Source organism: Cynocephalus volans, chromosome 2, assembly GCF_027409185.1.
Source record: "Cynocephalus volans isolate mCynVol1 chromosome 2, mCynVol1.pri, whole genome shotgun sequence".
NCBI lineage: Eukaryota > Metazoa > Chordata > Mammalia > Dermoptera > Cynocephalidae > Cynocephalus > Cynocephalus volans.
Genome location: NC_084461.1, coordinates 1044777 through 1066916, shown reverse-complemented (window position 1 = coordinate 1066916; position 22140 = coordinate 1044777). Strand labels below are relative to the sequence as shown.

General features: G+C 56.6%; 1 protein-coding gene across 1 annotated transcript; it reads right to left on the bottom strand.

Annotated features, from left to right (window-relative positions):
- Window positions 1-952: 952 nt before the first annotated feature.
- On the bottom strand, window positions 953-20167 carry SLC6A18 (solute carrier family 6 member 18). The gene is made up of 12 exons (XM_063086058.1): window positions 20008-20167; window positions 12936-13076; window positions 12418-12555; window positions 10708-10889; window positions 8783-8893; window positions 7693-7805; window positions 6683-6811; window positions 3908-4064; window positions 3084-3288; window positions 2565-2724; window positions 2207-2369; window positions 953-1147 (listed from the first exon to the last, which is right to left on the bottom strand). The coding sequence occupies exons 1-12, from the start codon at window positions 20165-20167 to the stop codon at window positions 953-955; spliced, it is 1854 nt and encodes a 617-aa protein (XP_062942128.1).
- Between the last annotated feature and the right edge of the window lie 1973 nt (window positions 20168-22140).

Sequence of the window (22140 nt, the reverse complement as noted above, 5' to 3'; positions counted from 1 at the left end):
CGGGGGTCTGCTCCTGCAGCAGGAGGCCAAGGCATACACGGTCCCTGTGTGGCAAGTCAGAAATGGACTTGTGTGTCCAGGGCCCAACGCCTTAGACCTGGTCCTGGTTCTGTGGTGCTGTTGCAGGAGGAGGGAGGGACGGAGGGAGGCGGGTGGGCAGGTGCGCACCCAAGGAGGTGGGGGTGACTGAGTGAGTGTTGTTTCTCTGACCCAAGATCACAGGAGCCTTGACTGATCAGCATTTTGTGCCTTCTTAACAAACACAGATTTGACACCCTGGGAAATAAAACAGCGAGGGGCAGTGTTCCTCAGAAATCACGTCAGGAAGAGTAGACCAGTCCTGCCGACCTCCCAGTGTGGCTCCAGCCAGACCCCACCCTGCCCTGGCTGGCACACACCCAGTGACCCTGTCCTGGGTTCCGTGAGGAGATGTGTGCTCCTGCTGTGGGCATGTCATGTGTGTGGTGACGGGCTGCTCCTGCGACCCCAGAGGGCTTTGGGGAAGAAAGGGGGCTGGCGGGGGCTTCCCTCCTTGAGCTCAGCCAGGGAAGGGCCGTCTCTCCCTGAAGACCAGCCCTGGGGCTGGGTTCCTGTGACTCCTGACCAGGGCATTACGTTGGGCCTGCTCCCAGACCCTGCTGCCCGGCCCACTGGGCCGGGGGACGTGCCTGCAACTTTGTCAACTGAGACCACTCACAGCTACCCAAGTCAGCCTGGGTTTGGTGGGGGCAGCAAGTGGCCACACAGACGGGGCTCAGGGGTCGGGTGACCACGTGCAGCACCGGGCCTGTGTGTTTCCTGGGACGGTTCTCTGTGTCCCGTTGGTTAGGAGGGCAGCATGGGCACTGGTGATGGGGCTGGCATGAGGGCGGCACGAGGAAGCAACAACCACGTGGTGTCAGCGAGGCAAGCATATAATGGGGCCAGCTCCGCGAGTGACACAGCTGCCCCCTCAGCAGGGCCCGCCGTCCTGTGGCTTCAGGTGCGTGTCCTGCGACGGCACTTCCTTCCTCCTCCATCTGCGCCGGGCCAGCAGCTGGGCCAGTGCAGCCACCGGGATGCAGAGCGCGGGCAGGAGGGACAGGAGCACGCAGGTGGCCTGCACCCAGCCCGGGTAGAGCTTCTCCGGCCGCAGGGGGAACTGCTCCTGCAGGACACGGGAGCCACACGGTCAGCTGGGCACCGTCCTGGGAAGGGCAGCCTCGCTCGGACCATGGCCACTCTGGACCAAGGGAGGCTGACCCTGAAAGGCGGGAGCAAGATTCACGCGTTCTAAGCTTGATGAAGATAGAAATGGCGTGGTCGGGACATGTGGCCACGGTGCGTGGCCGCTCATGGCTACTCCCGGGGCCTCGGCAGAGCTGCTCCTGGAGGACGGGGGAACCACTGAGAGACGGTCCTGGGCATCGTGTTCTGGACCCACTGGGCATCGTCGGACCCTGTGTCCCCAACTTCCTTCTCTATAGGTGGGGCAACACCACCCACCTGACCTGGGCACTTCTTGTGAGGCAAAATGAGGAAGTCGTGTTGAGTCTAAGAGGACAATATTTCTGAGAACTCCTCCAAGAATACAGTGTCTTTTCTCCTTCGCAGCCTTGGTGTTCTGCTGGGGGAGTTCCCCTTTCTAAACAGAAGGTGGAAGTAAATTGTGTCCACACTCCTGAGGAGGGGGCGGCATGCGAGGATTTGAGCCTCCCACCGGCGAGGACACAGACGGCTGGGAGGGAGCTGGTGACGCTCAGAGGCCGCCCGTGGCAGGGAAGGGACTGGCGGCAGAGTGCGGTCACAGCGCAGAAGCAGTCTCGAGCCAAACTGACCATTGAGCCAGTGACTCCTTTTGTCATGGACTGGGAACAGGCAGTCTGTGGCTGCCTGTCCCCATACCACACAGGAAACATGCCACAAGGCCATGTCCCTGAGGGAGGTGCTGGAGGGACACTGCTTGGGACCTCACTGCACTGACCAAGGCCCTTGCCCAAGGTCACCCGGAGTGGCAGCAGTCATCTGTGATACTTCCAGGGACCCATGGGAGACCGTCTTATTTATATCCATAGTTCCCCAGTTTGCCAGGCAGAGGTGACCAGGCCACATTGTCACTTAGGGCAAGAATGTGCATCATGTGGGTCATCTGGGCCCCAGATGGCACTGCAGGGGCCAGGCCAAGCTCGAAGTTTCAGGGCTCCCAGGTCCCACTGGAATGACTTACGTGTCGGGGGTCCCAGGCCCTGTAGCTCAGTGGCTTCTGGGCCAGGAGGGTGATGTAGGCCAGGAAGATGGCCAGCAGCAGCAGAGGACTCACGACCCGCCAGGCCACCTGCCAGTAGAGGCCGGGCCGGCTCCCGGTCATCCACATGATGTCATCACAGAACCTGCAGAGACCTGGGCTCAGGCTCCCCCCAGGCAGCCGCTGATGGTCCCTGACCCCAGCCCGAACCTCGGTGCCTTCACAGATGCCCCAGGGCAGAGCGCCCACGGGGGTCCAGGCAGCTGTGGTGTGCCCACACCTGCCCCGTGTCCCACCTTGGTGGGGTCCCAGAGGAGGGGTCCTGTGGAAAACCGCTCACCGTTTCATTCCGTAGACATAGATGACACCGACCACCTCGAAGAAGGCTAAAACCATCAGGTTCAGAGAAACCACGAAGCTGTCAAAGATCTCAAGCCAGTAGTTTCCAGACTGCAGCGTGAAGCAGATGGCAGCGAGGAAGCAGAGCAGGCAGATCAGCCCTGGGGGGACAGTGGCAGGTGCGGGGAGCACAGCGGCCGAGCTCCTGGCTCTCTAGGTCTCCCTGTCCTCCCCTTCAGTCCCTGTCCTCCCCGGTCTCTTCCCTCCATTGTGCCCAAAGAGCAGGAAGGACCTGCTGAGGGAGGGGGCCCTGGCCCCGCCCCGCCCCTCCCCATGGCTCCCCACGGTGGCCATCCGGACTCGCAGGACTCAGCCGGGCCCAGCCTTCTACGGGGACTCAGATGGGGCCCCTCAAGCACTTCACGGAGGAGGGGCATCTAGACAGCAGGCAGGAGAGGACAGCGGGCAGTGAGGCTGCGGGCGGTGGGACGGCCACCTGGTGGCCAAGCTGTCCACTCACCAGTCAGGGCCTCCTTGGGGACCCATCTGGGCACAGTCCCCAGGTCCAGGAGTGGTGTGATGATCCCCTCCATGTTCCCAAACATAGACGACAGGCCCAAGGAGAAGAGCATCCCGAAGAAGAGCACAGCCCACCCTGGGGCCCCCGGCATGTGCAGGACGGCCTCCGTGAAGACGATGAAGGCCAGGCCCGGGCCCGAGGCGCTCTGCAGCACACGGAGCCCCCATGCTGAGACACGCGTGTGCATGCACGTGCCCATGAGACACACGCAGGCACCCCACCCCGCTGGTGTCAGGGGCTGAGGCTCCTGGCCCTGCCCCGCTGGGAAGACAGGCCGCAGGTGTACCTCTGCGGGAAAGGGAACTCCCCCCTTAACACCCGCAGCACGCAGGCAAGTGTGGAACCCACGGCTGTGGGGCCGGGCACCCTCGAGGTGCTGCCTGAGGACCTGCCTCTTGGCTGCCCATCCCCCACCTGGTGCCTGGGCCCCGAACATCAGCTGGCCCTGAGCGTGGCTGGACTCTAGCCACGGCCTGGCTCTAGCCACCCCTTCTCTCCCGGGGTCTGTGCAATGCTGAGCCTCTCGGGTCAGCCTGGGCCGCAGGCCTACTGGGCAGGTGCTCAGCTGGCCACAGCTGCCTGTGAGGCTGCAGAGTTTTCTGGGAGCCCTGGCGAGCCAAGGCACAGGGACAGACTAGGAGCCTTTGTCATTGCCCCCCAGGCCTGTGGGAAATGTTTGCAGCTATCTGCAGCGAGGTGTCAGCCCATCTTGCCCATGGAGTTCCTGTGGACGGGCCAGATGGCCTGCCTGGGTGCATGGGTACCTTGTCCAGAAAGTGTTCCAGATGGCAGTTCTTCAGGGGGAGCCGGGCCACCCTCTCTGGCTGGGTGGCGTTCAAGTGTGCGAGGACAGCCGGGTAGTCGTCCCTGGAGATGCTCTGCTCTGGGAAGTCAAACTCGTTGATGAGGCCGAGGACATTCCTGCAGGAACAGAGGGTGCTGGTGGGGGGCACTTGGCACTAGCTGGAGACAGACACATCCAGGGACACTTCTCAGTTGGTGCCGGGAGGAACAGCAGCGTGGCTGGCGGTCATGTGCCCACCGTGGCAGGTCCAGCATCTGGTGGGGACACCTAGGTTCTCCTGCGCTCTGGGGCAGGGAGTCTCCCTTGTGGGTGCAGATGGAGTGGTGGCAGCTTCCTGGCCTCGTTGACTTGTGGGTCCCAAGGTGGCACTGAGGGGTGGCACTTGGGGGGACACCAGCTCTTGGAGGTCTCTTGGGAAGGGCCTGGGCCTGGATCCCCTCTGCCCTCCTCCATGTCCAAGTTTCCTTCTGTCCAAGGATCGAGGGCAGAAGGAACCCCCGGGAGCGTGCTCAAGGGCAGGGCAAATCAACCCCAAGCAGATGCCTTTTGGGGGCTACAGCTCCCCCACAACAATCCTGAAGAGAGAGGTCGCACCCCCCATCCCCAGCCTCACGTGGCTGCATGGCCAGCTGGGGGTCTCCGTGGAGCGGGGCAGGTCGTGCGTACAGGTGGTCCTCATGACTCACCAGAATGTGCTCATGACCCCGAATCCATACCGGTGTGCTTGTGCATCCTTCTCAGACATCCAAAGAGTGACAAGAAATTTGAGCCACCCACATGCAGTTCCCGGCTGAGGCTGCCCAAGGCCATGCCCGGCCTTGCTGTTTCAGCTCTGACTGTAAATAGGTGTCCTTGCTGCAGTCTATGGAGTGCCACGGTTTCCACATTTTTGCGCTTTCTGTTGGTGACTTTGCCATTTAAAACGGCCCCAAGCACAGTGCTGAGGTGCTGTCTTGTGCTCCTCAGTGCAAGAGGGTCTGTGATGGCGGAGGAGGCCCACGTGTCAGATAAACTTCGTCAGGGCGTGAGGGATGGCGCTGCTGGCCGTGGGTTCAGGGTTAATGAGTCAACACTTCGTATGAGGTAAGGCGTCTCTAAGCAGCAGCACACGGACACCAGGCTGTGTGCTGTTTGGTTGAAACGGTGACCAGAGGCTTGCAGGGACCTGACTGTAGTGGATTGAATTATGTCCCCCAAAACTCACTGAAGCTTGAATTGTTTTATGTATTATGTATTATGTATTAGAAGTTTTATGTATTAGAAACTTGCCCCACTGTGACTGTTAAGAGGGTAGGAAATCCTATTATGGTCATTGAAAGGTGGAGCCTTGAAGAGGTGATTGGATTGTAGGACTGTGCAGTAGTGAATGGATTAATAACGGTGGTCAGGGGTGTGGTTCTGAGGGCTTTAAAAGGAGAGGAGAGTCTGTCTGTCTGTCTGTCTCTCTCTCTCTCTCTCTCTCTCTCTCTCTCTGCTCCCACCATCTTGCAATGTGAAACCCCTGGGTCACTGTCACCACCACCAGATGGACTTTAGACTTCCCAGCCTCAGAAACTGTAAGCAATAAATGTCGTTTTACTTTATAAATTACCCAGTTTCAGGTATTTTGTTATAAGCACCAGGAATGAACTAACACACCGACCCCGTGTCCCCCTGGAGTGAAGGCTCAGCACTCGCTGACTCAGTGTTTGAGGGACTTCGCAGGACACAGGACCGTGCACAACGGGAATGGACTGTACCCTGGTTTGGTGTGGCAGTCCCTGGCTTTGCTCTGCGCAGCACTACAGGCCAGGCTGGGATGTGACCACCTGGCGGTGCTCCTTGCATTTACGTCGCGAGGAAAGAAGAGGGGCTTTCTCGCTGAACCCCATCCCGACTCCTTACTCAGCCAAAGAAGCTGGAAGAGCCGTCCCTTCTGCCCTTGAGTGGGGCCCTGCTGTTTACTGGAAGTTTCCAGGAGGTGCGCGTGCGCTCAGCAGCCCGGGGCCGTGGGCTGCGGCTGTCCGTCGTCACCGCCCTGCCTCTGCTGACGTGCGTGGTTAGACCACTGCCTCTGCCCGCAGTGCCGTGGACGTGTGGGCGGCCACCCTCTGGGGCGTCCTGTGCAGCGCCAGTCCCGGCCCCACCCTCCGATGCCCGGAGTGTCCCCTTCCCCGCTCCGGCCAGCAGCAGCAACCAAAACTGTCTCCAGACGTTACAAATGTCCCTGGTGGGGGGCAGAATCGCCCCATGTCAGAGGACCGTGATTGTCTACCCGGTGGACTGTCAGTAAGACACGCCTGGAAGTCCATTCCTGCGCAGTGACCAAGAGCCTTAACAACGTTGTCCGTGTGACACTGTAATTCCAAGTGCAGGACCATCCTAACTACTGGCGCCTGGGGCTGCCGTGACAAATGACCATAAATGGGGGGCTTAAAACAACAGGGATTTATTCTCTCACTGTTCTGGAGAGCTGTGATGTCTGAGATCAAGGTGAGGCAGGGCCACACTCCCTCTGTGGCTTCTCCTCTGTGTCTGTATGTCCTGGTCTGTCTTTTATAAGGACACCGTCATTGGATTCAGGGCCCACCTACCCCAAGATACTCTCAGCTCAATCCTTACCTTAACTACATCTGCAAAGACCCTTTTTCAAATTAGGTCACATTCTGGGGTTCCAGGTGGACTTGGGCTTTTAGGGGCAGGCACCCATCGGGCAGCGGTGCCCTGCACAGCCCAGTGGAGTGACGGTGCTCACCTGTCCAGGCAGCGGCCGTAGTCCTTTGTGGCCTTGAACCCCATGATGGAGAAGATAGTGACGGATGCGTACAGGGATGTCATGCTGTTGGCCAGCGCGATGACCACGGCATCCTTCCTGCAGTCATTCCTGGGCACAGCACACCCATCTCAGGGCTTCGTGGGTCATGACCAGGCCTCGCTCGGGGGAGGAAGCGGGGAGGGGCATCCTACCCTGGCCCTTCCCCACCTGGGATGACCTTGGGCCTGCTGGGGTCTGAAACACTCAGGCCACCTCACAGGCCTTGGGGGTGACAGGGGGCTGAGGGGCAGGGCGTGGTAGAGGGCCTGGAACACAGTGTGTTTTCGAGGATCTCCAGAGGACAGTTGCACACAGGAGCACCTGGGCGTGGGGTGTGGCTGACACTGAGAGCACCCCCAGCCCAGCTCACACTTCAGCCCTGCAGGCTGCTGGAGGTGGAGCCACTCAGAGCCCACCACGGCCTCCCACCTCGCAGGCCACATGAAATGAGGTCTGTCTGGAGTTTACCACTGTGCGTTCTGGCCACGTGTTTTATGATCGGTGGAACTGCCCTTTGCAGAGCTTCGTGTATATTGGGCCCTCACAGAAGCAGCCTGTGTGCGCGTCTGCATGGGGGAGCAACCTGGAACCCATTTCAGGTGACTGTCAAGGCTGACACACACTGTATTGCAGCTTTAAGTCCTCATGCGTTACACACGTGGGGGTCAGCATCACACCCAGTTACAGCCTCGATCCTGCGTTTGAGCGTCTGGCTCTTCCTGCAGCCGCCACAGAGGGTCCTAACCTGCCTGCCCTCAGGGGACCTCCCCCTCTTGGGGGTGACTTGGTAACTGCAGAAACCCCAGTCTCTGGGAGCCCATGACACAGCACAAAGCCCCCTCTTCCCACAGCGTGATCCTGAGATAAAAAGTGCTTTGCACATCTCTCCACAGCTCCATGGGGGCGGCACCGCAGCTATAAAGGAATCCACACCTGAGCCTGCTGCCTACCTCGGTGGGTTGTAACTCGCAAAGGCAACATGTCCTCCAAAGGCCAGGGACAGAGAGAAGAATATCTGGGTGGCCGCATCCAGCCACACCCGGGGGTTCTGGAGAATTTGCACCTGGAACATGTAGGGAGAGCGATGATGTGTGGCAGGCAAGCCTCACCAGCGGCAGCTCTGACTGTCCTAGAGTGTTCCCAAGGCTTCCTTTGGGAAGCGTGAGCTGCTCAAGCACCAGGAACTGGTCAGCGCCATGCGGGAGGGAGCGGGCCTGGAGTGGGGCTCTGACCACAGCCACCACGGCGCCCCTGCTGTGCTGCGGCTGAAGAAGCCACGGCTCAGGCCCGTGTGCTAACTTAGCAGGCACAGGTTTTCAGGGCTGGCAATGCGTGTGAGCCGACTCCTGCTTGGGAACGTTTATTCTGCTCTCTCAGACCTGTTGGTCTTGGCTGATCCAAAGGATTGGGACCACATGCACACAGCCCTGGTTGTTTTGCTACAGGGACCCTGTAGACCCACGCACCTCCCTTGGCTCCCACCAGGTCTCTGGGCAGATACACCACACACAGTGTCCTTTTCATGCCTGGGGGGTGTGTTTTACAGCCCCTGGAAACAGCTCCGGACATGGGGCAGGGAGTGCCAGGATCCTGGATGGTACAGAATGGTCTAGGAGGGGTGCAGGCAGCACCTCTGGTCCTATGGCTCCCTGAGAGGCTGTGACTGGGAGAGGCCTCCAGTGGGGTGGGGTCCAGGTCAGGGGCCCAGCACTTGATCTAGGATGGGTGTCTGGTCCCAGCCAGCCTCTCTCCTGAACCCCAGCCCTAGTCCCCCAACCCCGCTCATCTCAGTCTCCACGTCGGTCTCCACCTGGACGTCCCACAGGTGCCCAAGTCCAAACCTGGCCTTCCCGAGACCCTCACGACCCTCCTTCCTGCCCTCACCCCACCGTTTCCCAGGCCGGCCTTGTCTCTGGCCCCTGCATGGCAGCTGCCATATGGCTCAGCCACTCACACCTCGAGGGGATGAAACGAGCCTGGGCCGTCGCCCCCGACTTGTGTGTCTCCTGGAGGCCCAGGACCCCGACGAGACCTACTTACATTGGGAGTGAACAAGTGGGCTAGCCCTTCTGCCGCCCCGGGCAGCGTCAGCCCTCTGATTAGGAAGACCGTCAGGACCAGGTACGGGAACAAGGCTGTGAAGTAGATGGCCTTGGAAAGAGAGCAGGTGTCAGACTTTAGAGGGTTCGTCACACAGAGGGGCCTTTAGAGAGCAGGGTCCCAAGTGTTTGAGCACAGTCTCTCATCCAGAACACAGCCGGGATGGGACGGGGCACTTTGGGGAATTGTGGGGTGCAGGCTCAGTTGAACTCAGAGTGTTTGGGGCTCACTATGAACAGCCATGTGTGTGTCCCTTCATCACACGCTTGTGGCCCTGCAGGGTCTGCTAAGGTGGGCACTGACCATCTGGGCAAGCCTTCCTTGATGACAGGGGCTGGGCCCCTGAGGGGGCCTGAGCTGTGCCCCCTCCCCAGCTCTCCCTCCGCTGGCCTCTCTGCTCCCGGCCTCCCCTCCCCAGCGGCTCTAGCCTCCACTCTCTTCTCTCCTAGGTGACCTCATTTCTGACCTCGTGTCCTTTTTCCACTTCAGCCCCCTCCAGCCTCCCTCCTGCTCTGCCCACAGCCCTTGCTAAGCCCCCAACGTCCTCTTCCTTCCATCCTGGTGTCCTCAGCTGGCCGCATGGCAGGGGACACACTCCTCTCTTCCCCACACAGGCCCAGCCCCAGTTCTTGGTCCAGAGTGGCAGAGGTCTGCATGCTGGGGGGTTCATGAGAAAAAAATCTACAAATAACCCCCATACCCCCATACAGATGGGCTTTGCAGAGTCACCTGGGATGCATTTTTAAGGGCTTCCATAATAGGATTATTTGGAATTTCTGGCTGGCTTGCTGGGCCTACTGACTGCTTGGTCTAATTCAGTCCTTCCAATCCACTCAAGCGTGAAGACCCTTCCAGGAGAGGAATTGTGATTTCGGTACCTAACCCAGGACAGGCACAGGACACACGGCACTCAGATCCTATGCAAAGGCTCTGCAACCCACGGTCAGGAGGCAGGTCCGGGGTGTATGGACTTAGTGCTGCCACCAAAAAGGATTCTATGTACATGCAACATTGACCCCAGAGAATAGCAAGGAGCCCCTCTTACTGGGTGCACCAACACAGCTTTTCTCACGATATAAGTCTCTTCGAAAGGTAACCACCTGTTTAAAACAAAACTGATAACAATGTGTTTGCTGTTTATACCATATTATAAATAAAATGTATGACAACATTGGCACAAAGGCTGGGAGGGAAGAGATGGAAGTAAAAGACAATGAGGTTCTAAACTGCACATGAGGTGGTGCAACTCTCTTGAAGACAGACCCTGACAATTGCAGACATGTGCCGTGACCCCTAGAGTAGCCGCTGAGGTAACAAAGCAAAGAGTTAGAGCTAAAAAGCCAATAAAGAGGATACAGTGGAATAAAAAAAATACTCAGAAAGGAGAAACCAGAAAAAAGAACAGGTGGGGCCAGTAGAAACAGATCTAACGATAGAACTAAACCCAAGCACATCAACAATCACATTAAATGTAAATGGTCAAAACACCCCAAAGAAAAGGCAGAGATTATCAGATTGGGTAAAAGAGCAAGATCCACTTATATGCTGTCTACAAGAAACACTATCAATGTAAAGACACAAAGAGGTTAAAAGAAAAAAGATGAAAAAAACACTGTTAACACAGTCAAAAGAAAGTTGAAGTGGCTGTTTAGATATAAATTCTATTTCAGAGCAAAGAATGTCACCAGGATAAAGAAGGTTGTTTCATAGAGATAAAGGGATCACTTCTCTAAGAAGACACAGTGATCCTAAAGGCTTACACTCCTTGTAACAGAGCTTGCAGGCTCATAGCAAACACTGGCAGGTGGGGAGGAGTCCTCGCAGCTGGAGGATGCTGGGGAGGGGGTCCAGCCCATGGTTCTCACCTTCCCTGTGGACTCGATTCCTCTGCTGATGCATAGGTACACAACCGCCCAGCAGGCGGCCGAGCAGACCAGCAGCCGCCACTGGACAGTGCCGCTGTCACTGATGTCGGCCGTGATGTTCAGTGTCTGCCGGTACCAAAAGTAGCTCACGGTGCTGCTACCCTCGCATTCCTCCACAAACCCTGGAATCAGGGGACCCATCATGGCTGGCCACAGGCTCAGGCCCATCCATGCTGCTGCTCCAAGCACCACCACAAAACAGCAGCACCACACAGCCAGCCCTTCCCTTGAGCTGCTCCTGTGCCCGGCAGCCCCTGTCGGTTCTCACAGCTGCCTTCATCAGGCCCAAGCACCGCTCTTGCCTCTCTTTGGGCCTGAGGCTGAGACAGAGAATGGATATGGCTGTGAAAATGCAGAGGCCACACGAACCTCGCAGGGAAGGTCAGCTTTGTCAGAGTCGCGACCTGGCTGGGCCCAGGTGGCCCCACAGCCTCTCCGATGCACCACCACCATGCACACAGGCCCACTCCCTTCCTCTCAACACTGCACCCGAGAGCCCCAAGGCCAGTGCAGAACCACTGAGTGGTAGTGGCTGCACGTGTCAGACGTGGGGTCATCTGGCACTCGGAGAGAAAGCAAGGCTGTGGCAGGAACAAATTGTCCTGCTGTGTCCTGCACCTCCTCAAAAAGATCACAGGCTGACTCAGGGAGCCAGAGATGGCATGTGATAGGGAAATGCTGGGTCCCCTTCTGGAAAAAGTCTCAGGACCACAAACACCCTGATGTGACTGCTGCCCCCAGGCTGTGGGCTCCACCCTCCACACCGTCTGCTGGCCCTGGAGCTCCTTTGGAGACTCTAGTGCTGTCGCACTAGAGGGGCTGGGGGAGGCTGAGGTAGACCTGGACTTTCTGGGCACCTTTCTTGGAAACCTCCCTTCGGTGGTATGTGGACAGATGTGGGGGCAGTTATGGGGCAGATGCTGGATGGAGGGCCCAAGACCCAGGCCGTGCCCAACCCTCCTGCCAACTGCATGTGTATCAGGTGAGGACTTAACCCTTTTAGACCTCAGATCCTGCCTAAAAGGCAAGGGGTTTGCCTAAGTGGCCCCAAAGCTAATCCCCGGGACAGGGTGGGAGGGATTCGGGCCTCACAAACAGCTGCCCAGGTGCTCAGCTGCAGATGACACATGCTGGGGCTCCTGCTGGAGCCCCTCAAGGAAGGACAGAGCAGGTGACTGCAGCTGCTGGTGCCGTCTGTCTCCTAGGCTGTCCTTGCTGAGCATGTGCCAAACCCGGTTTCCCATCAGCGAGAGGCGTGCAGGAAGCGAGGGTCTGAGCATTGCTCCGTGGGCAAGCCGTGGCAATACGACTTATCCACGTCTGAAGCTCTCCCCGGGTGGAGCCCTGGCTGAGGATTGCACCTAAAGACTTAAATTCCACGCAGCAGCCACCCCATCCCCACTCGCCTTCCCACAACTGAGCCTCATAAACGGCTCCAAGAGGCGTCCCAAGAACAAACAGGTCTCCGTGGGCCCGGGGTCTGGCCGGTAACCAGAGGCCCTCGGCGGAGGCAGAGAACGAGGCTTCACACGCGCTCTCTGGGCGAGGCGGGCGGCGCGAGCCCTGGGGACACAGCACCTGCCCCTCCGCGTCCCTCGAGGGAGCCAGGACACAGGCGGGTGGCACCCGGCCCCCTGGCCGCAGCCTCACCTGTCCGGTCGAGGGCTGGCGGGCAGGAGCTCCAGGGCAGCGGCTGCTGGAAGGAGTTGAGGAGGAACCAGAGCACCCACGTGAGGACGCTGTTGTAGTACAGGCAGACCAGGCAGGACACCAGGAGGCAGCCCAGGCCTGCGGACACCGGCCTCAGCGCCAGGCCCGCCGCCCCCAACCCCCGCCCCCCCGGCCAGGACCAAGCTAAAATAAATCAAATAAAAAAATGAAATGAAATAAAGCAGAGTAAAAGGTAAAACGGAACAAAATAAAATAAAATGTAAAATTAAACAAAACAGAAGAAATCAGGGCCGAGACGGGGGGAAGGTTGGGGGGAGCTGCGGCCTCCGCGCCCCTGAGCTGTAGCGACAGCTTTCCTGTCCTTCCAGAACGCCCTTCCACACACGCCTCACTGTCACTCTCCCTACGTCCTCGTCTGCCTCTCACACACACCCAAGGGCTCCCGCGGCCGCCCCCGGCTGTGCCCCCTCCCGCCCGGGGAGCCGGGGCTGGCGTACCCACTCCGCCGAGGTAGGGCGAGATGGCCGTCCACACGCCGACGCTGCCCCTGCGCAGGCGCTGGCCGATGGCGAGCTCGATGTGGAAGAGCGGGATCCCCTCGAAGACCAGGGCGATGAAGTAGGGGACGAGGAAGGCCCCTGCAAGGACATGGGGTCAGTGCCCGCCAGACCTGGGCTGCGGGTGGTGCCGTGGGGCAGAGAGGACCACCATGCTCTTCCTAAGAGGGGACACAGGACCTGCTGTCACCCGCAGGTGCTGCCTGGTACCCAGACCCGCATCTGATTTTGGTCAGTTGGTGTGGCACTGATCAGGTGACTGCAGGAGCAGGGGTGGGACGCGAGGCCCTGGGCCAGGTCCTGGGGGGGGCCGGGGGACTCAGAGTCAGCTTGTCCCCTGAGTCAGGACGTCAAGTCTGATCGAAACCCCCCCTTTTACTCAGAGTTTGTGACAAGGTTCATTGTCAGATGTGCCTGCTGACATCGTCTCAGAGCTCCTGAGGCCACTGGCTACGACTCGAGTCCGTGGGAGGACGCTGTGGCGGGTGTGGAAACAGCCCAAGGGCTGACTGGTCGGCCCAGCTGGTCAGAGCTGGAGCTGGAACACCAGGGTCCCGGGTTCGATTCATATAACAAATGGGCCATTTTGTTGGACCGGGACCTGTGACGCCTGCGCAGGGTCTCTGCTGCCATCTCAGCGTCCGTCACGCTTCCCCCTGGGAGCCCTGAACAGCCGCCCACAGAAATGGCAGGATGGGCAAGAATGCAGGGAGACTCGGCTCCCAGAACCAGTGAAGCCATTAGCAGAGGACATGGCCGCACCCGCCTGCAGGACAAGCCAGCGATGGCAGAGCAGGACTGGGAGCCAAGGACGGAGCCCACAGACCCTCGGGGACCCACGGTAGGGCTGAGCAGGGTCGGCACCTGCAGCCTGACCTCTTGCCCAGCCTCTGCCGTGGCACCTGCAGGGAGCTGCTGCTCCTCCCGGCACGGCGGGTCTGTGCTGCCTCGTGGGGCCGAGGAGAACTGGCCCCTCACCGCCAGGCCACTGTCAGTGTCTCAGCCCTCCTGGTGGCTGCGTTCTTCCCTCCAGCTGGCTGTGATCTGGGCGAGCCTGGGGTCTGTGGGGCTCCACTCGCAGGTCTTCCCCACCTGCGCACACAGGTCCCGGGCGTCAGCTGCCTGGCCAGTGCTGACTTCTGGCGTCTGACCCGAGATGCCAACCTACACGGGCAATGATCTGCCATCTGTGGTGCTCCTCTCTGGGCTCTCCAGCGTCCCTCAACAGCTCTGCTTTACTACTTTTATTACATAATAAATCAAAGCGTTCTGCTGTTGGGGAGGCTCGGCTGAGCAGCGCAAGCCCAGCTTTGAGGGAATTTGCTCTGGTCAGTGCGGGCATTGCTGTGGCCGAGCTGCCTCCTCTCGGGACGCACAGCAGGGGTTGGTTGGTGAGTGTCTTTTGCTGAATTTGAAGACAGGAGGGGTTAATTTGCATGATAAGAAGGACCTCTGTGGAACAACTTAGGGGAAGTTCAGTGCAGTCCTCCATGAGCCTCAGACAGCCAGAGGACACACCTGGCACGTCCACTGAAGGGGTCATGGTGTTGTGGATGGCTGACCACTGTTTGCAGCTGTAGTGTGGTGAATCTGGGTGAAGCCCACACATCCCCGCATGGAGGCTGCTGACTGCCAAGCACATCCGTGCAGCCCACTCACAAGATGTCGCAAAGAAAGAGAAAGCCTGCCGAGCCAGACACACACAGACCTCTACGAAGAGAATCCACGCAGGCCAAGTGAAGACCACGCGGGACAGCAGGGGCTGAGAGGATGCTCCAGACCCTCGTCTCCATCACCCTGTGCTGTCCTCACGGTGGGTGGCCATGGCTGTCAGGGTGGAAACCCTTTCCACATCCCTGTAGAAGGTCCGTATGATGCCCGCAGAACCCTCAGAATCTTTCCTGGAAATGGACAACTGGACTAAAGAGTGCACATGGAAAAGTGCTAGTGCATTAGTCCGTTTCTGTTGCTTGTAACATGAACACCCAAAACTGGGTAATTTATAAGAAAATGAAATTTATTTCAGAGGCTGGGGAGTTCAAATCCCAGGGAACACATCTGATGAGGGTCTTCTTTGGCGATGGCTTTCCAGCAATGCAGGGGTCTCACATGGCAGAAAATGGCAGAGCAGAGAGAGAGAGACTCTCACGTGCTCTTCTTTTAAAGCCCTCAGAACCACACCCACGACCACCATTATTACTCCAGTCACTGCAGCACAGTCCTACAATCTAATCTCCTCTTCAAGGCCTCCCCCTTTCAATTACCATAACAAGATTTCCCACCCTCAACAGTTACAGTGAAATTTAGCTTCTAATATATGAACTTTGGAGACACAATTCAATCAATCCACAGCTTTCTGCCCCGGGCCCCCAATGTTCACGTCCTTCTCACAGGTGAATGTATCCATTTTATCCTCAAAGGCTTAACTTGTTTCAACTCAAAAGTCCAAGGTTCAAAGTCCCAGCTGTGAAATCGATATAAGTTATCTACTAAGATACAGTGGTGGCACAAACAGAGGTACATATTCCTATTCAAAAAGGGAGAAATAAGCCACAAGAAAGGGGGACAGGTCCTAAGTGTGAGAAAATAACCTGAGTGCTCCGTTTCAGGAACGACTTATCTACAGGTGTTTTGTTGAGGTGGCAGTTAGTTATTAGCCCCTTTTGTTTTCTTCATTTTCCCGGAGGGTCGCTGAACAGATAAGGCTGTCCTGAGATGGTGACCAGTTACTAGCCCCACTGTTTTCTTCAGTCCCTGGTGTTTCTCCCTTCACGGGGCTTTAGTGGGCCTTGGGCCTTTTTCACAAGCTTGTCCTGAGCCCCCAGACAAAGGAATTCCTTGCAAGAGGGTAATACACTTTAGGCGTCATTTGAGAAGATTGTGCACCCCGTAGTACTCAGCCAATGAGGAAGTGGGGGCAGGGATGTGCGTACTAGGGAATAAATTGCTTTCTACAGCCCTTTTCTGTGTGCCTGTCCCACTCACAGACACCTGGACTTGCAAGGCTGCTACTAAAGTCCCGCTTCACTGTACCTCGTGTCTCCATGTCCATCCTTTGGCACTGGATGAGTTAGGGCATTTCTTACACTAAGCAAGTCCAAAACCCAGCAGGGCAGGCATTAAATCTCAAAGCTGGCGAATCATGTACCTTGACACCATGTTCCATGTATTCTACATGCTGGTGTGGAGATTGGGTCCCCAAGTCCTTGGGCAGCTCTGCTCCTGTGGCTTTCCTGGCCTCTGGCCACACTTCAGCTCTCCCAGGCTATTGTTCCATTCTGTAGTTCCACAGGTCTAGGGTCTCCATGGCAGTCCCACTCTCATGGCTCCACTACACATGGCACTGATGGGTTTCTCTGCTGCAGCTCCAGCTGTACGTTTCCACTTGGCATTGCTCTAGTGAAGGTTGTTGGTGACTCCTCCCCTGTGACAGATCTCTTCCTGGACCCTCAGGGTTTTCCATCCATCCTTTGAAACTGGGGTGGAGGCTCCCAAGCCTCCACAGCTCTGGCATTCTGCAAGCCTGCAGACCTAACAGTACATGGATGCCACCAAGGCTTCCAGCTTGTATTTTCCAAAGCTGCACATCCAGCCACACCTGGGGCCAATTTAGCCACAGTCAGAGCAGCCAAAGCAGCTGGGGAGCTGGTGCTGGAAGCAGCTTCCCAGAGTGGTCCTGGGCAGCGAATCTGTGGAGGGCACCTCAGTCCTGTTCCCCAAGACCATTCTGTCTCTCTGGGCCTCTGGGCCTGAAATGGAAGGGTCAGCTCCAGAGGCTTCTGCAATGCCTTCAGGGCTTTTTCCCCCTTCTCTTGATAATCCTTTTCTTCTGCACTAATCTTAACACCATTGCATTTTTCTCTTGAAAATGCTCTCTGCTTCTCTACCACATGGCCAGGCTCCAAAGTTTCCAAATCTTTACACTCTGCTTCTCTTTTAAACTCCAGCTTTATGTCATGCCTTTGCTGCCATAACTCATCATAGGCTGTTGCAAGTAGCCATGCCGCTTCCTTAATACTTTGCTGCTTAGAAATTTCTTCTACCAAATACCCTGAGTCAGCACCTTTAAATCCCACATTCCATAAAACTTTTGCGCATGGACACAATGCAGCCAAGTTCCTGCCAGTACATAGCAAGGGTGATCTTTGCTCCAATTTCCAACAAGCTCCTTCTCATTTACATCTGAGGTCTCCTCAGAATGGCCTTTACTGTCCACATTTCTATCAGCATTCTGCTCACCACCACATAACCAGTCTCTAAGAATTTCCAAACTTTCCCTGTTTTCCTGTCTTCTAAACTCCCACCAGCAGCTAGGCTTTTCTAGCCTGCTCCTCCAAATTCCTCCAGCCTCTCCTCAACACCCAGTTCCAAAGCCACTTCCACATTTTCAAGTATTTCTTATAAGCAACACCCCACTTCTCTGGTACCAATTTTCTGTATCAGTCTGTTTCTGTTGCTTATCACAAAATACTTGGAACTGGATACCTTGTAATAAAACAAAATTGATTGCTTACAGTTTCAGAAGCTGGGAAGTCCAAAGTTCAGGGAACACATCTGGTGAGGGTCTTGGTGGTGGCTTTACAGCAAATAGCCAATAAAGTTTAAAAGAAGAATAAGCTAAAAGGACTTGCTCAGACTTATTATAAAACTACAGTGATTAATACAGTGTAAATTTGGTGCAAGAATCCATATATCTCAACAGAGTCTGTAAGATACAGAAATCAGATCCAGGACAGACATACCTACAAGGCAGTACTTGTAGAACTTGTAGGAACTGATGGACTGCTTAGTAAATGATCTCAGTGTGCAGCTGGGCCGTAGCTGCCAGCCAGAGCCATGGCATGGTCGTAAGAACATCCTAGGTTGAAACCTTTAAACACAGCAAGTGTTTAAAGAGTACCCCAGGCAGCTACCCTAAATCTACCCCTTAGTATTTATGGGTTCTATATCCTCTGATTTAATGGTGCTAAATACATGAAAAGCAGCTCGCCATGAAATGACATTTATGTGATAAAATCACTGTCTTTGTCTAAATGTTTTACTACATTCTGTTACAATGTTGCTTTAAATGTCTTGTCTTTGAAAAGAAAATTTATAAAGCCGAGTTATTACCAGTGGGAAAGGAAATGATACTGACCTTTGGTAGTAATGGGTTTATGTGAATTTAAAATACCAGACATTATCTGCTTGACAATTGTGTCTTATCTTCAGAATAATCAATGGTGGTTAAAGTGAGACCAAAAAAGGAGGGGTGGGGTTCACATATAGGGTTAGAATGCCCATCGGCAAAGCCTTTAGGGACATTCGAACAAGTGATCTCATATCTGGAAACAGATGCTACAGTATTTCACAAGAGAGCTCCCCCTGCACAGCCCGTGAGCACAGCCAGCGGCAGGACAGGCTGCCCTTTGACTCAGGAGTGCCCCATGGGGGTGGGGAGACAAGCCTGTGCCATCCACGTCCAGCCTCCTCCGTGAGGCGCAGAGTGACCTCACTGCCTTGCAGGTATGAGGATTAGAGAAGGTATATTCCCGGAACGCTGCCCAGCACAGCAGGCGCTAAACAATCTGTAACCTGGTCATGGTTAGCAAAATGGTGACAGACATCTCAGCAGCAGGCCAATGTCCCGGGTGCTGCATGAAGTCCCGTCCCTGTTCCACGCCTTGGTGACGTTCTACAAAGACAGAGCACACGGAGGCAGTGGAGACCCCAGAGCAATGCAGGGACCCTCCATCCTGCTGTAGGGTTTTCTGTGCTTTTCAAAAGGCCTTCAAGGGGGCTCTGTCAGGATGAAGAGGTCCAAGGCCTGACGAGCCCTCACCTCACCCCAAACCTGCAGAGACCCTGACGCCCCTGGGGCAGCAGTCACAAGAGACTCTTTCCTGTCTCTCCTTTTCTCTGAATTTCCAATTGTCTGTATGCCATGAATGTTTTTTAATAAGGAAAACAAAAAACTTTTAAGGAAGCGGTACCTTTAAAACAAGGGACGCGCCATCAGAAAGTGCTTTTACCTCTTGCTGCTCAGCGTGGGGGAGCCGACATCAACCCCGCAGACCCTCCCCTCCCGTCGCCCATGGCCAGGAGGTTTGTCCTTGAAAGGCGGAAGGACCACCCCCCAGTCAGAAAAACCGCGCCCACAGGCTTTCATTCCTGTGCATGTCCTGGGCGCAGGGCCGGAGGGATGCCCTGACGGAGACTCCCCCACGCTCCCATCTAGAGAAGCTGGGACAGCCCGGGGCTGGCAGGAGCAGAGCGCTTCCCGCAGGCCAGTCGACCGCATCCCAGCCCGGCCCCAGACAGGACAAGGCTGGCCGCAGCCCCTGGGGACAGAATCGGGTGATGTTCCGGCTCAGCTCCCGTGTCCCAGCACACAGCGCAGAGTGAGACCACGCACATCTGCGGTGACGTGAGAGAAACAGGTTCATCGAATGAGAAATGGGCCCCCAGGGCATGGGTGCCCATTTCCTCTACAAACACACTTTTGTGGGTGACGTGTTTAACCAACAACAAAATAACTGGCGGGTCTGAGCTTCCCGGCCCAGCGCTGGATCCTCGAGCAGAACCGCTGCCTTGGGATCACTCACCAGCAAAGCCGGAGAAGCAAGGGGCACACCCGCTGTCATGCTAGGAACCCGGGGGACAGCCTGGTGAGGGCACGCCTGGACACGCTGAGGGGGTGATGAGGAAAACCATGGCCACAGGCTGGTTTCTTCGAGAAGCGACTACATTCAAGACAAAAGAGCAGCCCCGCCATAGAGGAATGGCGAGTGGCAAGCCGTGTCTCTATTCTGCTCTCTGTCACCTGCCTGAGGTTGCCCTGAGGTCCCTGAAGGCCCAGACACCATCAGACGGGCTCCCAGGGACTGGCTCTCCCTAGGATAAAGGCACACTGGAAATTCCTGGGAGGAACAACCCCTGCCTAAGGACTGGGACAGGTGACAGACACCAGGAACATCAGAGTGGGGCGGCCCTCCCGCACGTGGGGTGCACCTGTGCGAGTTGGCAGGCTTACCTCCCCCGTAGGCCTGGCACAGGTACGGGAACCTCCAGATGTTCCCCAGCCCCACAGCAAACCCGAGGCAGCTCAGCAGGTACTGTGACTTGCTGTCCCACCTGGGTCTCTCGTCCCCACGGTCGTCCACATGCGGGCCGAGTCCCGGGACGAGGGCCATGCCAACGAGTCACTCCGGAGTGCCAGGTGCGAGGCCGGTGGCACGTTCCACACCCAGCACCGTGGAGCCCTCTGGAGCCTCTGCTGGAATTTGGAAGCCCAGGCAGACAGCCCTTCAGCTGTATGTTCTCATCCGTTTAAACAAGAGCCAGGAGAGCCAGGTTAATCGGTAACTCAGGGCCAGGTTTCTGTTCCACCTGCAGCGGTGCCTCCCCGAGGCCCGCACAAGGCCCCCTGCATCCGCCAGCCCTTCTCCCACGTTTTGTGTCTCACACAAACAGCTGGCCTGGGGCCACCACCAGCAACATGAGTAACAGCCACGAGTTCCCTGTTGGGGACACTTGGGACTCTTGAGACTGGTGCACGTATAGTTGTTTTGTTTTATTTTAATTAACCTTCTGATTTCGAAATAATTGTGGATCCACATTCCATTGTAAGAAACAGCACAGATAAGGTTCCATGTACCCTCTATCCAGTTTCCCAAAATGGCAACATCTTGCAAAACCTAGGACAGCCTTGGCCTGGGTGTGCACATGAATACCTCGGGATCCAGAATATTCCATCTCCAGGAGGAGCCCTGCTCACAGCCCCCGCCGCTGTGACTCTGCTGTTGCTGGAGGGCCTGTGACTGCAGTCACGCATGCGCAGCCCTCTGGCTGGCTTTTCTTGCTCCTGCCACGCAGATGCTCGTCCAGGCTGTTTCTGCGCCCACACTGGGTTTCTCTTTTTGCCGAGCGGTGTTCCCTGAGCAGTCCAGGTGACCGTCTCCCACTGAGGACGCCAGCTGTTTCCACTTTGGGGTGGTTATGAACACAGCTGCTGCATAGATCCGAGTACAGGCTTGTGCATGACGCGGCTGCACGTCGTGCAGGGGGTGCCCAGGGCTGTGCTTGCTACTCACATGCTGTGCTACGTTTAGTCTTCAAGCCACATCTGTTTTTCAAACTTCTCAAATTGTCTGGATGTGAACTTTCCAGCTGGTTCTAGATGTCCCTCCTCTGAAGTTTTCCAGAAAAGACCCCACCCTACCTCCCCCAGGGCCTGCACCTGATCCAGATCCCAACCCCACGCCAAGGAGCCCCCGCTGAGTGCAAGGCACCGGCCACCATGGATGGAGCGGGGAGCATGGAGGAGTGAGGGGGGGTGGGCATGGGGGACTTCTTGGCTGAGCTGCTCTCGGAAGCCCCCCCCCCCCACTAAGCCAGCTGCGTCCACAGCTGTCCTCGGCCAGCGGTCAGGGTTGGGTGGCAGCCACTGTGAGGGACTGAATGAGTTCAGCTTCAAGGGGCTCCCTGGACTCCAGGACTCTCACTCCAGACACTTCTGCCAGGACAGGGCAAGTGTCCCGGGATCTGCAGTTCCCACATTCCCCCAGCCACCAAGTCTCTCATCCTGTGGCCACAGTTCCAAATACAAGTCCCAGGAGGGTGGGCCCCACGGGGACCATTTTAACAATACTCTTTCTAATGCTAAAAAGAATGGGAGCTAAAAAAAGAAAAAACGGACAGCGAGTTACAGCTGCACAGGAAAGAGCATCGACGGGCTGCGGCCAGCCCAGGAATCTGCGGCTCACTGTGAGTCACGCGTGTGCTCAGAGGGCTGGGGAGGTGCTCAGATGTTCTCCCCACAAAGAAATGACAAGTTTGGGGGAAATGTGTGTACTAACTGCCCTGATTTGACCATCACACACTGCACACACGTATTGAACCGTAGCTCTGTACCCCATGGATACATACAATTAATGTGTGCCAAATAAAAAAAAAATACGTTCTTTCAATAAATAAGTGATGGAATTTTTAAAGGAAAGATTCTTTTTGGATGAGACGGAAAACGAGAAAAGGGATAAAGAAAAAAGATGAAAAGGGGGAGGGGGAGGGGGAGAGGTGAGGGGCGGGGAGGGGCGACACCCGCGCGGCCGTTTCTCAGATGACCCCGTCCTTCTCACCTCCCTTTCCCTGCCCACCGCTGCGCCCA